Below are 18,758 nucleotides of genomic sequence, written 5' to 3' on the forward strand. Positions count from 1 at the left end.
TCTGAGATTATACAGAGCTATTGTAAACAGGGTGTGTTCTCTTTAAGACTACATGTTATGTAATGAATTAAGCACACTCCTACTTTAATGTTCATGGTTTATGGAAAATAATACATGGAAATGGTGTTTTAGACAGACTATCACATGAATTTTTGATATTCTGTTCTCGTAGTATAAATATATATTTAAGAAATCTTCAGGATTAGACGTTCTTGATGTATATTCTAGTGGTTTAAGGGACATTTTAATTTTTTTTTTAATTTCTTTTTTTTTCTCTCTCTAACCTGTCTTGTCCAGCATCCTAACAGCAGAATGGTGGTCTTGGTGCCTTTTAGTACTGAACAAATTTGCTTTGCCAAGGGAAACTTCATAAAGTATATGAGGCTCCCCTTGATATTTTGCTGTTTTTATTATGAGTTTTGTTGAACCATATTTCGAAGCTGGGCCTGACATGAAGGAACAGGAGGGAGGAGAAGAATGGGGGAGTAGAGAAGGAAAGAGTGAAGGGGGGAGAACAAGGAAGAAGAAGGTGGCGAATACCCTCACAAGAAAATATCAACAATTTCAATAATAACAACCATGGTGATAATTGTAATGGTAACAATAACTAGAACAAGCACTGAGTAAAGTTTTTTTTTTAAATTTCATGTGGGTTTTGCTAGGTTTCCCTCACACATTTCAGCACAAGAAACCACCAATGGCTTAACATGTCATAGAATGAGAAATGGCAACTTTTCACCACATTACGGTTCAGTAAGTATTTCCACACCTGTACGTATGCTCACATTTCACCTTGGGTGAACTTTAGGAACTTGTAGACTAAGTGTTGGTGCCTCCTAGGAACTAAATTGACATTTTACTTTGTCCAGTGACAATTAAATTACATTAGCTATCCTTTCATGAATGTGAATTGCTATCCCCTCTCTGTTTTACCTTCATTATTGTGCAGTTATTACTTTCCATACAAGCTCAAATGTCAAGGAGACACATGTCGTTGCTTTCATATGACCAAATAAGAAGTTACCCTGAACAGGAAGCAGAGGCGCTTTGCAATAATGTAATATGCAGGGCAATATACATCTGTCATTCTTAAGTGCTCCTTTGTTCTTTCATACAAGTCATTATACTGTAAATGTTCTGTTGTGTCGTCTAAATATAGAATAGACTTCTTTGAGTGTAAATCCTAGCCTAACACAGTGTGTGCTGCAGAATCAGAACAGAGTGATGTGAATTTGTCATTTTTAGTGTTCTCATGAGGTGAAGTGTTAAAATGTTGAGCTTGACTTGAGTGATAAAACACTGCCAGTTTCATTTCATGTCCAGACAGTGGCTGGATGATGGAGTCTATTCTTACCTGTCAGAAAGTCCCCTGCAATTTCTGTTTCCCTCAGTACACTCTTCTTTGCCCATAGTCATTCTTCCAAATAAGTTTCCACCGTCGTCACAGTCTAAACCCCCACACTCCCTTGTTTCAGTTCTGTATAAATAGTTCCCAACTTCTCTTTATTTCCAATAGGGTTGTCTGTGTGATAATGGACTCAAGAAGAAACCTCATCCACAGAGAAGTATAAAAACAAAGTAACAAACTAAACATACAGGCATATCATTTATCACTTTAATATATTTTTTTGCACTTTTATTGGCCTGAAAAAGTAATGATTCATAGAGTAATTAACCCATAAAGACCCAGTGCTATGTTTATGGCAGTTCCCAAATGTATTTTTCTCTCTATTTAACCTTTCTCAAATCATTTATCATCATTTATTATGATATTATGCTCTGTATTTTGTATTTTTTCAGCAAAAATCAAGTATTTTCCTACATCTAATTTAGTGATCATGCAGATGTTAATAAAAGCTCAGATTAAAGTTAAGGGTTATTATATCAGAAACAGAGAAAACTGAAGAAAAAGTGATTTTTTCAGCAAAATATATCATTAATTGAACATAAACCAAATGTCTATCCACTGTCATTGATCCAAGTCCATGGGTTTTACTGGTGAATCAATGTTGTAGAAGATGACGGTGTTTTCATGTTCACTACGGAGCCTCTGAACATCCAAATAGGTCATATCTGATGACCATGAAAAGATGAAAAATTGTGCTTTACAACAGTTATTTCAACATATTGATAGGTTTAGAGGTTCAGAAGTTATCACACATTTTAGTTCAATAGATGATTTTGCTCACTGGTGGATGTTTGGGTCTTTATGGGTTAATTAAATATATAAAATACATTTTGACTACCCCTATGTTTGTGTGCAACCAGTGTGTAAATATGATGATGTTACTAAACTTAGTTAATATGCAATAAATCCTATATTCCCATAGATTTGTTCCACAAAGTTAGTTAATTATTTGCAAAGACAAAGTGGTTGGATGTAAGTAAGTTTCCATCTACCTTTTGGTTTACATCTGACAACCAGAATTACCCTGCAATTTTCTGTAATTTTGTAAATTGTTTATGTTGTTATTCCCTTTCATATAGTGCATTATGCCTAAATACAAGGGCAAACCCAGTGGCTGGCATGGGCTTTTAATGCACTTGATGGTCAAAACTGCAGGTCATTGGTGCTACAGTCACAGTGGCTGATGAGAAAAGTCCATTAAAAATGTCATCATGTTACACTTTATAGACTAAACATTTCCTGAACTGCAATTCTTTCAGTTTGCATGTTCAGACAATGTGGTTATCGGTGTCCCAAGAACTACTGAAATGAGTTGGCTTTACACTGGCTATGAGTAAAGCATCTTACTTCAGTTCATCTTTGTTATGATCAGAAAGGTGACGCAGTCCAATGCCGTTTCATACGTTACTGTGATGAAAGAAACTGTGACCACATCTGATACATTTCTAAAAATACATTAATGATGCAATTTTTTCTTAGGAAGAAAAGGAAAAACTGATGTACTGATTACACTTTACTTGTTCCCTATTTACGCCTCAAATTAAAACAGTTTAACAATTGTTTTAATTGGCAATATCTTTTAAAATAAAGTAATACTAGCTGACCAGCTTGGTAAATTAATAAACACTCTGAAAAATATATACATGTATATCTGCTGTACATCATTGTGTTGTAAAGATTTTTTAGTCTAAGAATTCAAAACAATTCATATGTATAACCATCTAAGTGGTCCGATTGCTTTTGAGCTTCTGAAAATGGTTGTAATTCCAAAACTGTTAATGTGATGTTTTGTTAAACCCCTTGAACTAAAGCTGAAAGTCCACACTTCAATCACATCTTAGTTCAGATCTGTTGTGGTGATGTGCAGAAGCAAAATGCATAAGTTTGTCTTTGACCTTTTCTAAATCGGCACTTTTACTGCAGATAATATATAGTGTCTTTGCTGTCAGATAGGAATGCTTTGCTGTAATCTCTTTAGCAGATCTGCACAATTCTGATGGCATTGCCATATGTAGTTTCACATAACTTTCAAACACACAAATTAAATTGCTTTCCAAGACAAAATTTCCAAGAAAAATAGAATTGCTCCCACTGGTTGTCACCAGCTGGTTTAGTTAAAACTAGACTCTACTGCAGTTGACAAAAAATAGGTTTAGATGAGGTAGAATCTGGGAACGTTCCTATGAGTTAATCTGGTTCTCTGTTTGAAAAGCAGGTTAATATTAACACTTTAAAGTTACAATTTGTTGTCTGTAATTTACGGCATTGTGTCTATAAAACAAATGTTGAATGTCATTCATGATGGATGAACAAGTGAAGGAAATTATGAGGTGACAACTCCTGAAGTATTCAGTTCTTGTCACTCACACCAAATTAGATGCATCACCTCAAATTCATCCTCCTCTTTATTACACTATACAAGTAGAGCGTTATTTTCATGGAAGTATGTCAAGTCAAATTAGTGGTAAACAGATCCAACTCTGTGTTTTGGTTTGTGTCTCTGCTTCCTAAGTGCAAAGACGGTTGCCATGGTTGATGGAAATGATCTGCTCTTCTTCAGAGCAACATATTTCCAATCTGTCATGCCTTAAGTAGAAAGTTCTTGTGTTTCTGTTATTTAAAGTGTGTTCACCACTATAAAAACACCTGAGTGACAGTCCCTGCATTTAAATCCACTGTAGCCAACTAGAAGAAACATATTGTCTCTTTGTGGCTTCATGGTGTTCTCTCTTGAATACTATGACCATTAAAACTGTTATGTTACAAATAAAACATCAGACACATAAAATATTGTTCAAAGTTTGTATTCTGTTACAAAGGCTAGAATCATTCTTAAGACATGTTGTACAGCCTACACGTTTGACATTACATAAACTTCAGGTTACACATCTATAATAGATCACTGTAACTACAGGATGCTTTCTATTGTATTTTATATAAATCTACTTCACAGAAACATGCAAAATTTTGACATATCAGGTAGTCCGTAATCAAACCTACTACATACACTTCCCAAAAATCTACCCCCTTCCCCAGACCCCACCCCAGATAATGCACACTGACCATCCATGCACCTCTACTGTAGGGAGAGGTCTGCTTGTGCTAAAATAGCAACAAATAGGTGTCCATTTACCTGCTAGGGTATACTTATGCTGCCTTCATTAACAGTATATAAATCTTATATAACTGAGTGAGTCATCATTTGACAGCTTGACTTAAGAAATGAGTGAAAGTGAACACAAAAGAAGCAATTTTCTGAATTCAGTGACAGTCGTTATGGGTAATACAGTATAATTTTTCGGATATAGGAAAAAACATTTCACATGCCTGTAATGAATTTAATGGTCATGGCAGACAATACACAGCCCATGATAGGGTTCATTTAAACCCACAATGACATTTTTAATCACATATATTGTCTAAGACTCTTTTGTGTCTCAACAGTAGTGGTAATTACTGGAGATCTTGCAGCCTCTAGATCAATACTTCACAGGGATTTATGAGAGTGCATTTGTGAATACAGATGGACTCGACTACGTGCCTGCACATTAGTAATTACCAACACAGAGGAAGCCTTTTGTCACTTAAAAACACTCTTTTTTTACTGAACACATGGGATGGAGTGTTTTTCCAGTTAGAAATATAGTGAAAATGAAGGTTTGGTACTCTTTAAGTGGTGGGAGTTAGCTTGAGGCAGCTTGATCCCTTGTTAGGACACAGTTTGTGCTGAACTTTCAAGCATTTTGCAGGGAGTAGAAAAGAACATGCTGTTTTCACAAATTATGATTTAAAGACTTTTTTTTTCAGATTAGGGTTTTTTCAGGTTAGCCACACACTGAATGAGAAATATATTAAAGCAGTTTTCACCTTGAAGAGGCAAATGCTATGAAGTTAAAAGTAGAAAGAAATTCTCTTCTTGACTTCAAGCTCGAGAGAAAAGTAATTTATTGCTGTAAAATTGATTCTTGCACACAGCAGCTGTTCACTGTCAAGTCAAAACTGTTTGACACCATTCGTTTTAGAACCAAATGATTCTAACTTTATGTTTCTTCCAGGCTCTTGGTTCACCATCCCATCCACCCTCTCCCTGTTTCTTTTCTCCTTCCTAAACTGGAGTCTCTCTGTCTGGTCAGAGGATGCTGACCCTCTCCGTCAGGCCTTGCACATCTGCGTCCTCCCCACCATCTTCATCATCAGATGCTGGTGCAGGAGGAGGAGGCACCAAGTGAGCAGGGTAAGGCAGAGTATGTTCACGGGCAAATGTTTGCCAACGGCTGTCGTCACTCTCATGGGTGATGTAACGCTCGCCAAGTTTAGTCTCCAGTTCCCGCAGATCCAGCCATGTCTGATAATCCTGAGGAAGAAAAAAAGTGGAATAAACAACGGGATGAAATTTCACTTTTGGGAGCATTGAAATTAGATCAAAGTTAGAGGGGCTTTTATGCATTTATGGAACATCACCCGGTAATCACTTTAGTTTGAATGTGTGAGCTGCTATGAACTCAAGTGACCCCAGACTAAGTGGTATCTGAGTGTTTCTGACTACATTATACATGACACTTTCATCCACACGACAAATTGCTTTTACAAATTGATTATTCAATAATTAAAGCATGGTTTAATTTTCCTGACAAAGTTGAGCCGAGGTAAAGGAGACACTTAAGAAAACCTAATTTTTATAGCTAATGCGTCCCTCTATGCCTACAATAAAAATCAACCTCCGACTGTCACACAGTTGTGCTAAATGCAGGGAGTTTTTGCTTTTCTAAAATAGTTTTTATAAGGCTTTTTCAGGGTATTTGCATGTTACCACTTCCTGCTTGAAGTTAGTGAGGCAGAAAATTGCAAATCCTAAGTCATTACAGTTATTGTAGATTCTTTGTTCAGTGGGATCAGTATCAGGAGTGTTTTTTTTTTTTTTTAATTAGCATTCTCCTATTAACAGTTCATCCCTTTCATTCACATTTAAGTCATCTGTAACAGTGTACCACAAATACTTTTAACATGTTTTTGAAATGATATTGAATTGTTTTACAAAGTAGAAGACACCTAGTTTACTAGTTAACCCAAAACATCAGAGCAAAAACAATAAAGCATGATTGCAAAATAATTGGCACTGATACAGATTAATATGCTATACAGTAATATGACCTGTAATCGAGTGCAGGGAGTCCATGTTTATGCTTCAACTCTAAAACTGCTGCACAGAGGGGTTGTAGGGTATTTGCATATCTATCGCTCTGTATTTTTAATACATGCAACATGATTGTCACTGAAACTTGAAGAATTTCACATTTTTTAAGAGCAATACTCTTTTGATCAGAGTAAAATCAAAACACAAATTTATTATATGCTTTATTTATCAAGAATTGTGTTTATGCCTTCAGATAGTATGTATTACCTGTAAGTATGCGTGGCTGAGACTCTTGTCCACACTGTAACGCTTCCTCATCTTCACTTGCAGCAAGTTGTTGATCAAGTCAATTGCTGAAAAAGGACAAAATGATATAAATAATTTAGTTTAATAAAATTAAGAAGGAAATACATATAAAGGATTTCTAAAAATGCTACTGGTTATTATTGTGGAATTATACTGTGTATATATATTTTGACTAAATCATATAATGTCAAAAAGTCACTGAAAACTTCAGGAAAAAGTGATGTTTTTACAAAAAGCTTCATTTTTTTCCTCTGTTATATCATCATCGTCATCATCATCCTCCTCCTCATCCATTTCCTCTGTGTGACGGTGAAACATTACTGTGTGTTTACCATCACTGGAGATCTGTTTCCAGGGGTTGGGAGGATACATGAAGGCTGCATTGTGGATCTGGTCATTGATATCTTCATCCTCATTAAATGGGAAAGTCCCGCTGAGGCTGACGTACATGATGACGCCCACAGACCACATGTCCAGCGAGCGGTTGTAGCCCTGGTTTAACAGAACCTCAGGGGCCAGGTAGGCAGGTGTGCCAACTACAGAGCGACGAAAAGACTTCTCGCCAATGATGCGGGCAAAGCCAAAGTCACACAACTTCACCTGTAAAGTAAGGTAGGTAAAAAAAAAAATTAACACAACACGGAAAAAGATATTTGGAAAATTCTGACATCAAATGTAGGCTGACATTCCATCGATACTAAGTGCTGGAAATATAAAAGACATGAATGCTCCTTTATTCATGGACTGTGAAGTTGATGTTTTATCATTTTGGAGGAGAAGTAATTAAAACTATTCAAAGTTGGTTAAATAAACCTGTACCTGAATCAATTCAGTTGTGCCTGTTGGGAAATGGATTATGTTTATCAATGATTTCCACATTTTTTGTAATCCTATCACCACCCAGACTGAGTCATCATCTAAAACAGTAGTTAGACCTTAATATAGGTTAACCTGATGACAGAAACTCCACTATTTGAACTAATGATTGCTAAATTAGATAATCACAAAGAATAATGGTGCAATACGAAATGCATGTATTTATGCTCTTCATGTATACTATTTTTTTTCTTTTTTAAACTGTATACATAAACTCATGTCTTTGAGTGAACTATAAGGATTATTACCTCCGCCAAGGAACGGCAGAGGTTATGTTTTTATCTGGGCTTGTTTGTTTGTCTGTTAGCAAGATAACTCCAAAAGTTATGGGCGGATTTGCATGAAATTTTCAGGAAATGTTGATACTGGCTCAAGGAACAAATGGTTAAATTTTGGTGGTGATCGGGGTGGGGGGGACTGATCCACCTTGGAGGAGGTCTGCACTGTCTGAGTGCGTTTCTAGTTATTTATGTATTTATTTACTTATTTTCTTATTATTCTTCTGTTTGTCCTGCCATGGATAAGTTAGTGTTGATGAATGTCACTGACACTGCTAGGATAATACTGTTTTGTTTACTATATGCTATTAAATTTAGGGTCTTATTTGTTTTTTGTTTTTTTTCTGATTAAAAAAATTGATAAAAAAAACTTGATTATGGGATGATGTTGGTTACAGAAGGGAAGTTGAGAAATGATCATTAGGGATTTGACAATATAGCTGCCTCAACAAAGGAGAGAGAACCAACTGCCTTATACGAGATTGTGTCAAGATGTATGTGTGTATGACCCTGGTGTGGCACTTACATCATGATGTGTGTATAGATGTGTGCATATACCTGGGGGAAGGGATCAGCAGAGGCAAGCAGCACGTTCTCAGGTTTCAGATCACAGTGAACAATGTTCTTAAAGTGCAGATGTCTCAGAGCTGCAAGAATCTACGCACACATCACAACAGGATATGAATTAGTCTGAGGTGATTGCAAAACCACATACAAAAACACACTTAGAAAAATGATCTATGACGCATTAAATATGCATGCAGAGGTACAACAACCGCAAAAAGCATGCTCTATGACACTGCAGCTTCCAGAAGTAAACAATAAGTTATGTGCACACACAAAAGAGCAGGTGCAAACACACATTTTCACTGTTACAGAATATAAGTACACAACACATCCATTCTTTGCTTCGGTGCATATATACCTGAGTAATGAGGAATTTGGTGAGTCTCTCAGGTAGCCTGCCTTTCTCACTGGAGAGGATCATCTCTAGCATGTCACCATGTAGCTTCTCCATTACCACAAACACTTTTTCTGGCGTTTCAAACATACACTCCAGGTTCACAATACCCAGGTGGCGTAAACTCTATGTAAGAGATTAAAGACAAGGGGGTAATATTGACAAGGAGACAGAGAATATGGAAATTGAAGGGTATTTGAAAATTGCAGGAGGGCAGTTAATGCAGATTTGACAGGATAAGAGACAAGAAGAGCATGTAAGAGTGTGTGTCAAATGGGAAAAACAAAAAGGTAGAGACGGTGTCAGCAAAGTTGGTAAACCACAGGAAATGTGAAATGCAGCAGAGAGAACAGAAATTGGATTGTTGCATATTTTTGCAGCAAAAATACCACAAATGTTTTCCATAATACATGTTTACACATCTTATACGTGATGTACAATTTTGCCCACATCATTTTCTCTACGTACATTATTTCAAGTCTTCACATAGTGTTCTTTACAATCACACATCTGAGCAAAGCATCGTCAAATTTTGGTGCAAAATGCATTTCTACCACCACAACATCTGATAATTCAGCAACAGTATGTTTCCTTAACTATTGCTCTCACACTGAAAGAATTTGGCGCTCAGTGTGTAATGAACTGCAAAACAAAAATCCATATGCTTTTCTATGCTTTGCTATACAACAGCAAATTGTCTGTGCTATATTATGGTACAACAAAAGTATGAAACTACTTCTCCATTCTAGTAATAGCTGCTAGCCCATGATTTGCACGTAGAGCAATACATTTTGCTGGGTTGACAGTAAAATTTGCTGTAATTGGACACAATTTTCCTGGTGGTAAGCATTGAATGAGAGACGTATTCATGAATTTTGGAGAAAGTGGTGTTTGAATGCATTTGTATAAAAGCAATGCAAAAGTATATGCTGTTTAGTTCTAAAAGTATACATGCTGAATGTGATAAGTGTTTTGAGTAGGCGTGGTACTGTGATACGTACAAAAACAATTTTAGCCAATGTGCTAAAAGGCAGAGTAAATAAATGTTGAACTGAGTGGGAATAAACAAACTGCTTCTCTTATGTCTCCCCCTGCTGGTAATACAAGGACTGTACACCAGGAATGAGACTAACGGCAAAAACTGTCATTTAAGTTGAGGAATTGGTGGTAAATTTAGGTCTGTTTATAGCTGTATTTCTTCAAAAAAAAAAAAAAAAAACCTGTTAAAAGGCAATTGCTTAAAGCTGTTCTGTACAACTATAATACAACATAGTGAAGTGTTTATTATTATACTAAAGTAATGGTTTCACTTCCTCACAATAAACTGCTCAATATGGTCGTTATTTTTAAATAATGAATGAATTAATGAAATTGGTATTCTCTTTTGTCTTTTACGAGAAGCGCATTTTCATTCGTATCAGGCTACCTTTTTGTGATTTTTAATATTTTGATGTAATTATTTAGTCATTTATTTGGTTGTTGATATAGTAAAGTGTTCAAGTAGCATTTGCATTTGACAAAGACTAAGAAATGCTTGATTTTCAATTGCAGAGCTTTAGATATTATAGAATTAAATGCACAATCACAAGCAAAATAAATATTAGAAACATCATCCGGAAAACTAAAACAACCTGTTGACATTTAAATGTTATCAGACTAAATTATCATTAATCTAAGCTACCCCCATGTATAAAGGAGTTATCATATATCTGTGACCTTCAAAATATGACCTTTAAGGCTTCTGTAGACAAGAATCTAGCTATTGTTAAAACAACACAAAACAAGCTGACGTTTCTCAAATGGCTCTAAGAACCAGATTGTTAAGTCCTATTGCACTAAAATCACAATATTATGGCCTCTTCATTACAGCTCCCTTTTTGTAGTTTTAAGATGATGCTCTAATACTTTTGTTGTCTGTCAAAACACTCATAAAAGGAATGAGTGTGTGGTTTCACTTTTCAAAAGTGATTCAGAAACCAGAGAACACTAGGGTCAGATACTGAACTGTCTGTTCCTGTGAGGCAACAATAGTACTATTATGTGCTCAATTTTAGTCATGTTACTCATCTAAATATGATTTATGTTGTAATATTTATAATAATGAATGTGAAACGTTCTTCTGCTTTACTACAATCATCCATAGGCCCGGTATTGAAATCAGTGCTGGCATTTTATACCTCATTTGCGTACTCTGTGTGTAATACACAAATATTTAATGCAAAGAGATGTGTCCTTCATGGTACATAGCTCTCATTTTGCCAGCACTAGTGCAAACATGGGCCTTGACAGTTGTGGACAGATGCAGATGTGTGTTTACCTGCAGTATGGCCACCTCATTTCTCAGCTGGCTCTCCTGCTTGGTTGGGAAACGAAGCTTGTCTATCACTTTGACAGCTACATCTCTCCCTGTCTTCCTGTGCTTTCCTATTGAAAAAACGCACACATGGTTTTAATTATAGTACATGTATGTATATTAATTAAGGTTTGCAGAGCTACATACCTCCATACACAACTCCAAACTGACCAGATCCTAGGACTTCATCTGCAAAAATCTGGTACACTGTACCAATATCCTAGAAGGAAACAATTTTATACATAATCAACAATCATAATCATTGGAAATTTTCATAATGCTTTAAGAAAGAGCATTTTGGAAGTTGAGCGAAAGGCTCACCACATTCTCCTGGATTTGACTGTTTGACACAGAAATGCTAATAGAAGCTTGTCCTGAAGATACAAAACCAGAAGTTAAATTCAGGTCTATACAGAAGTGGTGAGTTTGATTCATCATTTAACACAAGTGTCATTTCACATATAGTGCATTGAATTTCACCCTTTTCAACCACTGTATGACTTAACAATCTGAGATATCCATTCAGAAATATCAGGTTGAAATATGCTGATAAAAATAACATGATTCATTTAAAGCACACCATCTGCATTCAGTCCACTTACTGTGTGTTGTATTCCCCTCAGCTGGAGGCGCATCCTGAAAAATGACAGGCATCAGGGCCTGGCGAATAGCACTTTCCCAAGCCTTGGCCACTTCACGGCCAATGCCGCTGTTGGGTGCCACCTGGCTGGGTGAAGGGGGGGTTTGAGGAAGAGTCTGGGCACTACTGGTTGAAACAGAGGGGAGGGTGTTGGGGTCCTCCCCTACAAAGTAGCACATAGTCCCTGTGATGAGCTCGAAGCAGTGAGGATTAGTGCCAGGAGGGACAAGAGTGAAGTTGCCAGCAGGTCGCAACTCCAGAATCTCAGACAGAGGGATCTCCTACATGGACCAATGACAATACAATAAAAAAAAAATAATAATAAAAAAAAAATGGCATTGACATGATTGAACAATTGAACAATAACATTTCCTTACCTTGTAGTATTTATTGGAGGTGTTGTTCTGGAAAAGGATGATGCACTTACAGTCTAGACGCCAATAGTGCCTCTTCCTCTGATGGGATGGAGCAACAAACGGGAAGGCAGGGTATCAAGGGAGGGGGTGACGGGGAAAGGAATGGCAAAATTAAAGGATTAACATGGTTGTAACTAAAATTCTGAGTTGTGGTCCAGAGGAAGAGAAGAGCAGCCAGATGTGAAGAAAGACAAGGAGGACAACAGGCTGCAAGATGACGAAGAAGACAGTAAGAAAAAGTTGTTAGTACCGTCAGAGGTCACATCTAAAGCGACAGTCAATTTCTTCAAGCTCAAATACAGAGAATGCATTAGTAAAAAGGAGCAGAGAGTGGCTTTGTAGGTTCAATTTTCTCATAGAGTGCTTTTATGCTCTTAGAGGGTAAGCCTCTATTTACCTTCAGCTTTTCATGAGGAAAGAGGCTTCACATGTACACAAACCCACTAACACACACTAGCAAATAAAAAGACAAACGCAAGCCATTAAGTGTATAGAAACAAGGACTAAACGGTTAAGAATGGAGCTATTAGATTGAAAGCAGACTAACTGGACGAAGCAGACCGATGACAAGACTGGGAGTAATGTTTTAGAATCATAAGATAAACAAAACACATTTAAGAGCAAGAAAATATTGTGCAAAACACAGAAAAACAAAAATGTAAGCACTTAAAAGAAAAATTATTTGAGATCTTTACTTCTGTCGTGACGGCTCTGGAGAAAGAAAACTCTAAACCAGTATAAATATCCAGTAGGATAGGAATTATGGGTAATGCTTTTACCAGTGTGTCCTTGTTACTGTAGTGAACCATCCACCCCTCCTTGATAGCTGTACTTGAACGTCGAGTTGTGTGTCTCACAGATTGTACCACCCTCATTAATGGGATGTAAACACTGAAAGAAATACAATATTTAGGTCATTAGCTGGTAAAATGTGCCGGCAATGCATGTAGACTCAATGAGCGACTTCTCCTTTCACCTCTGGTCTCCGTTGGTTCCATCCTGGTTGTTTTCCGGAGAGAAGGACCCAGGAATACTGCAGGCTTCATCTGAGTCATCCATCGAGGACTTATCTGATGTGTCATACTCACTGCTGTAGTCCATGGGCACCTCGGGGTCCGCACTGGGACTCAGCATGTCTGAGGTAAACAAAAACGCACAATGGAGTTAGAGGTGTTCGAGTTCAACCTCATTTTATTGGGATTATGCGATTAATATTGCTCTAATAAGCTGCCCTAGAGCCGCTAATATGACTAAAACCACCATCTATAGCCTCAGCACGGCGCACTACTTTGCATGCATTCATAGCGGGTACTGGCAATACTTACCACTGTTACTTCTGTTGTCTGAGAAAATAAAAAAAAAATTAGTTCCAGTGAGTTTCAGTCTTGTTAGTTGGAAGATTATATGATGTATGCTTATGAGTATTAACCTCCTTCTCACAATAAAAGCATGCAGATGAGTTATTAATACTGTACACATCCATGCAGGGTTAACAGAGTCATGAACATAAAGGACAGATGACAGACTTATATCTCCTCCTACCTCCAATGGTTTCCCCGAGGCAGTCATTAGGAACCTTGTATGCACAGCGTTTATGGCAGTTGAACTTGCAATCTAGAGTGGAAAAAATAAAACACATCCTGATGCTTCTGACTGGTTCTGTTGTTGTTATATATAAGGTGGATAATTCTCTCCCTCCTCACCTTTGCACTGTAGGCCCTGTCTGAACAGTCCTCGAAGGAGCCTCTTACAGTACTGGCACACTGTCGGCCTTGTGTATGAATGGACGGCAAATGTGTGGGGCACCTTCACCTTACTCATCAAAATCTTATCCAGATGAACAGGTCGACCCGTGTAAAAACGTCGGGCATCACTAGCAGTCCGTGGCTAACAGGACAAAGAAAACAACAAGGAAGTGCATAAATTCCAGTCAGTTGGTATAAAACAGTAAAAATAGCTGCTATTTTTACCCTTTGTGTTTAAGATCTATTTTGATGCACTTCAGAGGGTAAACTGAGCAGCTTTACCCGGTTTCTGACATTATCCTGACAATAATTTTTTTCAGATATTTTTTATCATGAAGCCTTATCATAGTACAGACTTGAGATCCCCTAATTGGTACATTATGCTTCATTTTGATGTCAACACAACAAATGCACAATCAGAAATGAAAAGAAAACAACATGAATAAAGTGAGGAAAAAAAAGAAGAAAGAAAGAAGGGGGTAGAAAAACAAAAAACACAATTTGACATGTCAACCCCCCCCCCCCCCCAAACCCATCCCCCCTCCCCATCCCATCCCAGACCCACTGAGATAAACTGATGCAGTGCTACGCTGTGGACCACTGCTTATATTAGCAAAATTTCATATACATGCTAGCAAATTTGCCAATCAGAAACCCAACTTTGTGGTCTTTAAATCCTACTTGAACAAAAAATAAAAAATGAAACACATCTAAAATTTAAACACATCTAAAATAAATAAATAAATAAATAAATAATTAAAAAAAAAAAAAAATCCTACTAATATCCTTCTTGGACACACTTAAATTTTGCACAAACTCTAAAGCTGTGAAAACTAAAGCCTTATGTAACAAATTTGAACTGTAATTTTTTTTTTTTTTTTTTTTTTACTTAGATTACCCCTTCTTTTCTTGTTTATTGTTTAACTTATTTTATTTATTTACTTAATTTATTTACTTACTTTTGTATTTATATTATTTACTTTCTTCCTGCCTTGCCTCAAGTGTTATGCATTAAATGTTATTGTTTATTCCTGTTGTTGACTGCTGTTGAGCTATTTTGTATACAGCATTGTGTAAATAAAGTTTGAAAAAAACAAAAAAACAACTGCTTATGCAGTGGACCATAACTGTCTGGCCCCTCCATATATGACATCACTGATTTCCAATTTTTTTTTCAAATTCTCCCAGTTTGTCGTTAAGTGTGTATCTAAACCTTTTAAAGTGAAGGGTATCCATTATTGCTGTTATTCAGGCTTTAAAATTATCCTGACAATAATTTGAGGAATTATTCAAAAGACAATTGTCCTCCAAAGTCTAAAACCTACTAAAATACTCTGTTTAGGAGTAGTTCAGTACCATTTGTGTATGTGAGCGGATGAGGCTGGTGTCCTCTGCGCAGGTGGAGGCCGTCCCTACACTGTACACTGACTCGGTGGTGGACAGACGTAGGGACTGACTGCTGGACAGGGAAGTGGTGGAGAGACGGCGTTTGCGAGCTCCACTGCAGTTGTTTGGGATGCTGAATGCGCAACGTTTATGGTAATTCAGTCCACATCCTGCAGGGGGTAACATAAACCCAGAAACCAGAGAGCAAAAAATCAACATAGTGGTTGATGTTAAGTTTTACAGGACATTTATCAGAGACATTAACTAAATTGTAAGTAGCAGTTTATATGAAAACAAGCACATAAAACTGACATTTGATGTGACAGCTGTCGTGAACATGAAGACCACTTTATGAATGTTTATGACTACTGAAGTTTAACACTGAGGCCCATAAAGATTTCAGGCACATTCCTCTTTTTATTCCAGTTTACACACATCAGTAATCACCTTTGACCTGGTACAGTGATTATATACTGAGTCACATTTACACTTTATCTATCATAAATAAATCACATTGTCACAATCATCTCATGAGAAGAGGTAAAAAATATTTTATTCCAACTTTATGAGAAACGCCACAGCAAAAATCTAAATCTTACCAAGTGTATTTTTCTCATTTCTAGTCAAAATATCTCATCACATTTAAAATAAGACATAATCACCTAAAGAGTAACTTTTCAGTGAGATATAAGAGCTTATTTTTAGACAATAGATCTTGAAAATCTTATTTCAAGAAATCTTACCAAGATAATTTTCACTTGTTCCATTGGCAGATTTTCTTTTGCTTAATTTAAGATTTTTTTTTTGCTTAATTTAAGCAAAAAAAATCTGCCAATGGAACAAGTGAAAATTATCTTGGTAAGATTTCTTGAAATAAGATTTTCAAGATCTACTGTCTAAAAATATATCTCACTGAAAAGTTACTCTTTAGGTGATTATGTCTGATTTTAAGTGTGGTGAGATATTTTGAATAGAAATGAGAAAATAACACTTGGTAAGATTTTGATTTTTGCAGTGTATTATCATTATTCTTCGTCTTACTATTATTATATTAAACTCTAAAATGTGTTTGAGTTCAATATTGGTCATCATAAGTGACAGGTGACACTGTTTAAATAAAAAAACAGTACAAAACTGTCTTTCTGCATTCCCACTTTAATTCTCCATTTTGCATACCGTCACACTTGAGCCCCTGTCGGACCAGCCCAAACAGCATCTCTCCACAGTGATCGCAGAAAGCCGGGGCCCGATAAGAGTGTACATTTAGTGCATGGGGTCGGATTTGAAAATCTTCATACGTGGCTGCCGCTAAAAGAAATAACAGACGTAAAATGTGGTCAGTGGGTGTTAAGATATAATCACATCGCTGTAACAAGGCAGAATAAACAATTTATCACACATTTAAGATGGTTACATACCAGAGAGCACAACCTCCACCAGATCTCCCTCTTGAATGTCACTGGCAGCTTTAACCAGCTGCAGGATGTTGTTGGTGGTTGTGTCATGCTTGAACAGTAAAATTTTGTCATAAATGCCATAAAAGCCGCACTCTGGGAACTGGAAAACAGAAAAAGAGCATAAGAGGAGTTTAAGTTAAGGGACTGAACAATGCAAAAGCAAATCAAAAAAGGTTTTCTGCAAATCCAGAGAAAATATGTATCCAAGACACTACCGCAAAAAACACACTACAAATATATCCATTATAAATCAGACAAAATATGGCAGTAGTTCTTTAACTGAAATATAATTTTAATTAGGGCTGAACAATATATCAAATTAAATGTTTTGCTTCCTGAAAGTTGTGAAAAATTGCCTAAATCACAAAATTCAGACATTCCTTTTGGGGACCTTCCTTGCTCAATAAAATATCAAGATGCAACCTGTTTGTTCTTGTAATAAATGAACTCTAAATATGTTTCTGCAGCATACATGGCATATTTAGTTGAAAGGAGGGGGGTTGTCCTCAGTTTCTGTGGCCTCATAGAACAATAGATAAATAAAAAATGAACTATTCTATTCTATTATGTTCCATTCTATTCTTCAAACAGTTAAAAGACAATAGAAGACAAACAAAAAATTCTGTAGATTTAGATAGTAAAACCACATATAATCAAAGCAGATAGCGGTGGAAGATAAGAAGTACTACAAAGAAGAAGAAAGTATAAAGAAGAAAGTAAAAGACAGTAGTTTCAGATAATAAAACCCTATATGATCAGCGGTGTAGGTTTTGAAATAATAAACAGTACAAAATGATAATGATAATAATAATAATAATAATAATAATAATAATACATCGGTTTTATAGAGCGGTTTTCTAAGTACTCAAAGACGCTTAGAGAGATAATAAGATAAATAAGATAATAAAAGATAATAAAAATACAACTGATAAAGCTGCTATTAAATGGTTGGTAGTTGTTCCTCATATCCTGAAATGAGTGGTTTGTTTACATGTTTTTACATTAACGTGGTACATGAAGGTAAACCAAGAATGTACAGTATGATCTCATGGAAATTCAAGACCATGCGCTGAATGTATGTCTATGACTAAATCTGTTATGCCGCTTTGCTTTGTTTGGCTTCTGAAATATCATCTGGAAAGCACACACTCATAGTGCAGCATGCATAAGACACACTGGGAGTACACCACAAATTGGGAAACTTAAGTTATTGCAGAAACTAAGTCAAAGGAGAAACTTTATCCCATCCCCTTATCAACCCTATGAAAGTACACACACATTTGCAGGTTTCCATGAAGGCCTTCCAGAGATTTGAGAGATGAGAGTGTCAGTCAGAAGTCAGCAAAGCAAAGGAGGCTGTCATAGGGAAACCCTGCTCTCCTGAATAGTTAATAATGTCTGGTTCACTTCAGTGGCCACACCACACAGGACACCGTGGGTACACACAGAAAGACACACAAACACAGACACACATACAGCAAGAAAGGAAAACATTAACTGCTCTTTAAAATTTACTTGTGATTAACTGAGAGTTCATGACACACACTGAGGGAGACTAGACGCACAGGACAGAGAAAAAAAAACATACATCTTTCTAACATCCATGCTCACACAAAATCCTCCCTGTGCGTGTTATTGTTTTTCTCCTGCTGGAGTCAGGATTCACCATCTGGCCTCTAACAACTTACAGGAAGGGGAACCCTGGTCTCCACCTTGGACCGACACAATGATATGCACACCTCCTCCTCCTCACTTACCAGCAGACACACCCTTCTTACAAACACCAACACACACCCTC

The 18,758-nt window shown here is 36.6% G+C and overlaps 1 protein-coding gene across 2 annotated transcripts in view; it reads right to left on the reverse strand.

The window, feature by feature from the left end:
• Window positions 1-4,196: 4,196 nt before the first annotated feature.
• The window catches only part of prkd2 (protein kinase D2), a 36,162-nt gene continuing 21,600 nt past the window's right edge, over window positions 4,197-18,758 (reverse strand). Inside the window, exons 2-19 of one of the 2 annotated variants that reach the window (XM_030152226.1) lie at window positions 16,922-17,060; window positions 16,680-16,811; window positions 15,474-15,673; window positions 14,076-14,259; window positions 13,915-13,986; window positions 13,698-13,715; window positions 13,349-13,508; window positions 13,152-13,263; window positions 12,334-12,411; window positions 11,919-12,237; window positions 11,638-11,690; window positions 11,464-11,536; window positions 11,281-11,387; window positions 8,928-9,089; window positions 8,561-8,659; window positions 7,181-7,448; window positions 6,810-6,895; window positions 4,197-5,762 (exon numbers count right to left, since the gene is read on the reverse strand). In XM_030152226.1, the coding sequence (XP_030008086.1) occupies window positions 5,538-5,762; window positions 6,810-6,895; window positions 7,181-7,448; window positions 8,561-8,659; window positions 8,928-9,089; window positions 11,281-11,387; window positions 11,464-11,536; window positions 11,638-11,690; window positions 11,919-12,237; window positions 12,334-12,411; window positions 13,152-13,263; window positions 13,349-13,508; window positions 13,698-13,715; window positions 13,915-13,986; window positions 14,076-14,259; window positions 15,474-15,673; window positions 16,680-16,811; window positions 16,922-17,060 (2,487 nt within the window). In that variant the 3' untranslated portion in view covers window positions 4,197-5,537. The remainder of the gene's footprint in view (window positions 5,763-6,809; window positions 6,896-7,180; window positions 7,449-8,560; window positions 8,660-8,927; window positions 9,090-11,280; window positions 11,388-11,463; window positions 11,537-11,637; window positions 11,691-11,918; window positions 12,238-12,333; window positions 12,412-13,151; window positions 13,264-13,348; window positions 13,509-13,697; window positions 13,716-13,914; window positions 13,987-14,075; window positions 14,260-15,473; window positions 15,674-16,679; window positions 16,812-16,921; window positions 17,061-18,758) is intronic. The other variant, XM_030152227.1, reaches the window with a different exon arrangement.

This window comes from Sphaeramia orbicularis, chromosome 13, assembly GCF_902148855.1.
Source record: "Sphaeramia orbicularis chromosome 13, fSphaOr1.1, whole genome shotgun sequence".
Lineage (NCBI taxonomy): Eukaryota > Metazoa > Chordata > Actinopteri > Kurtiformes > Apogonidae > Sphaeramia > Sphaeramia orbicularis.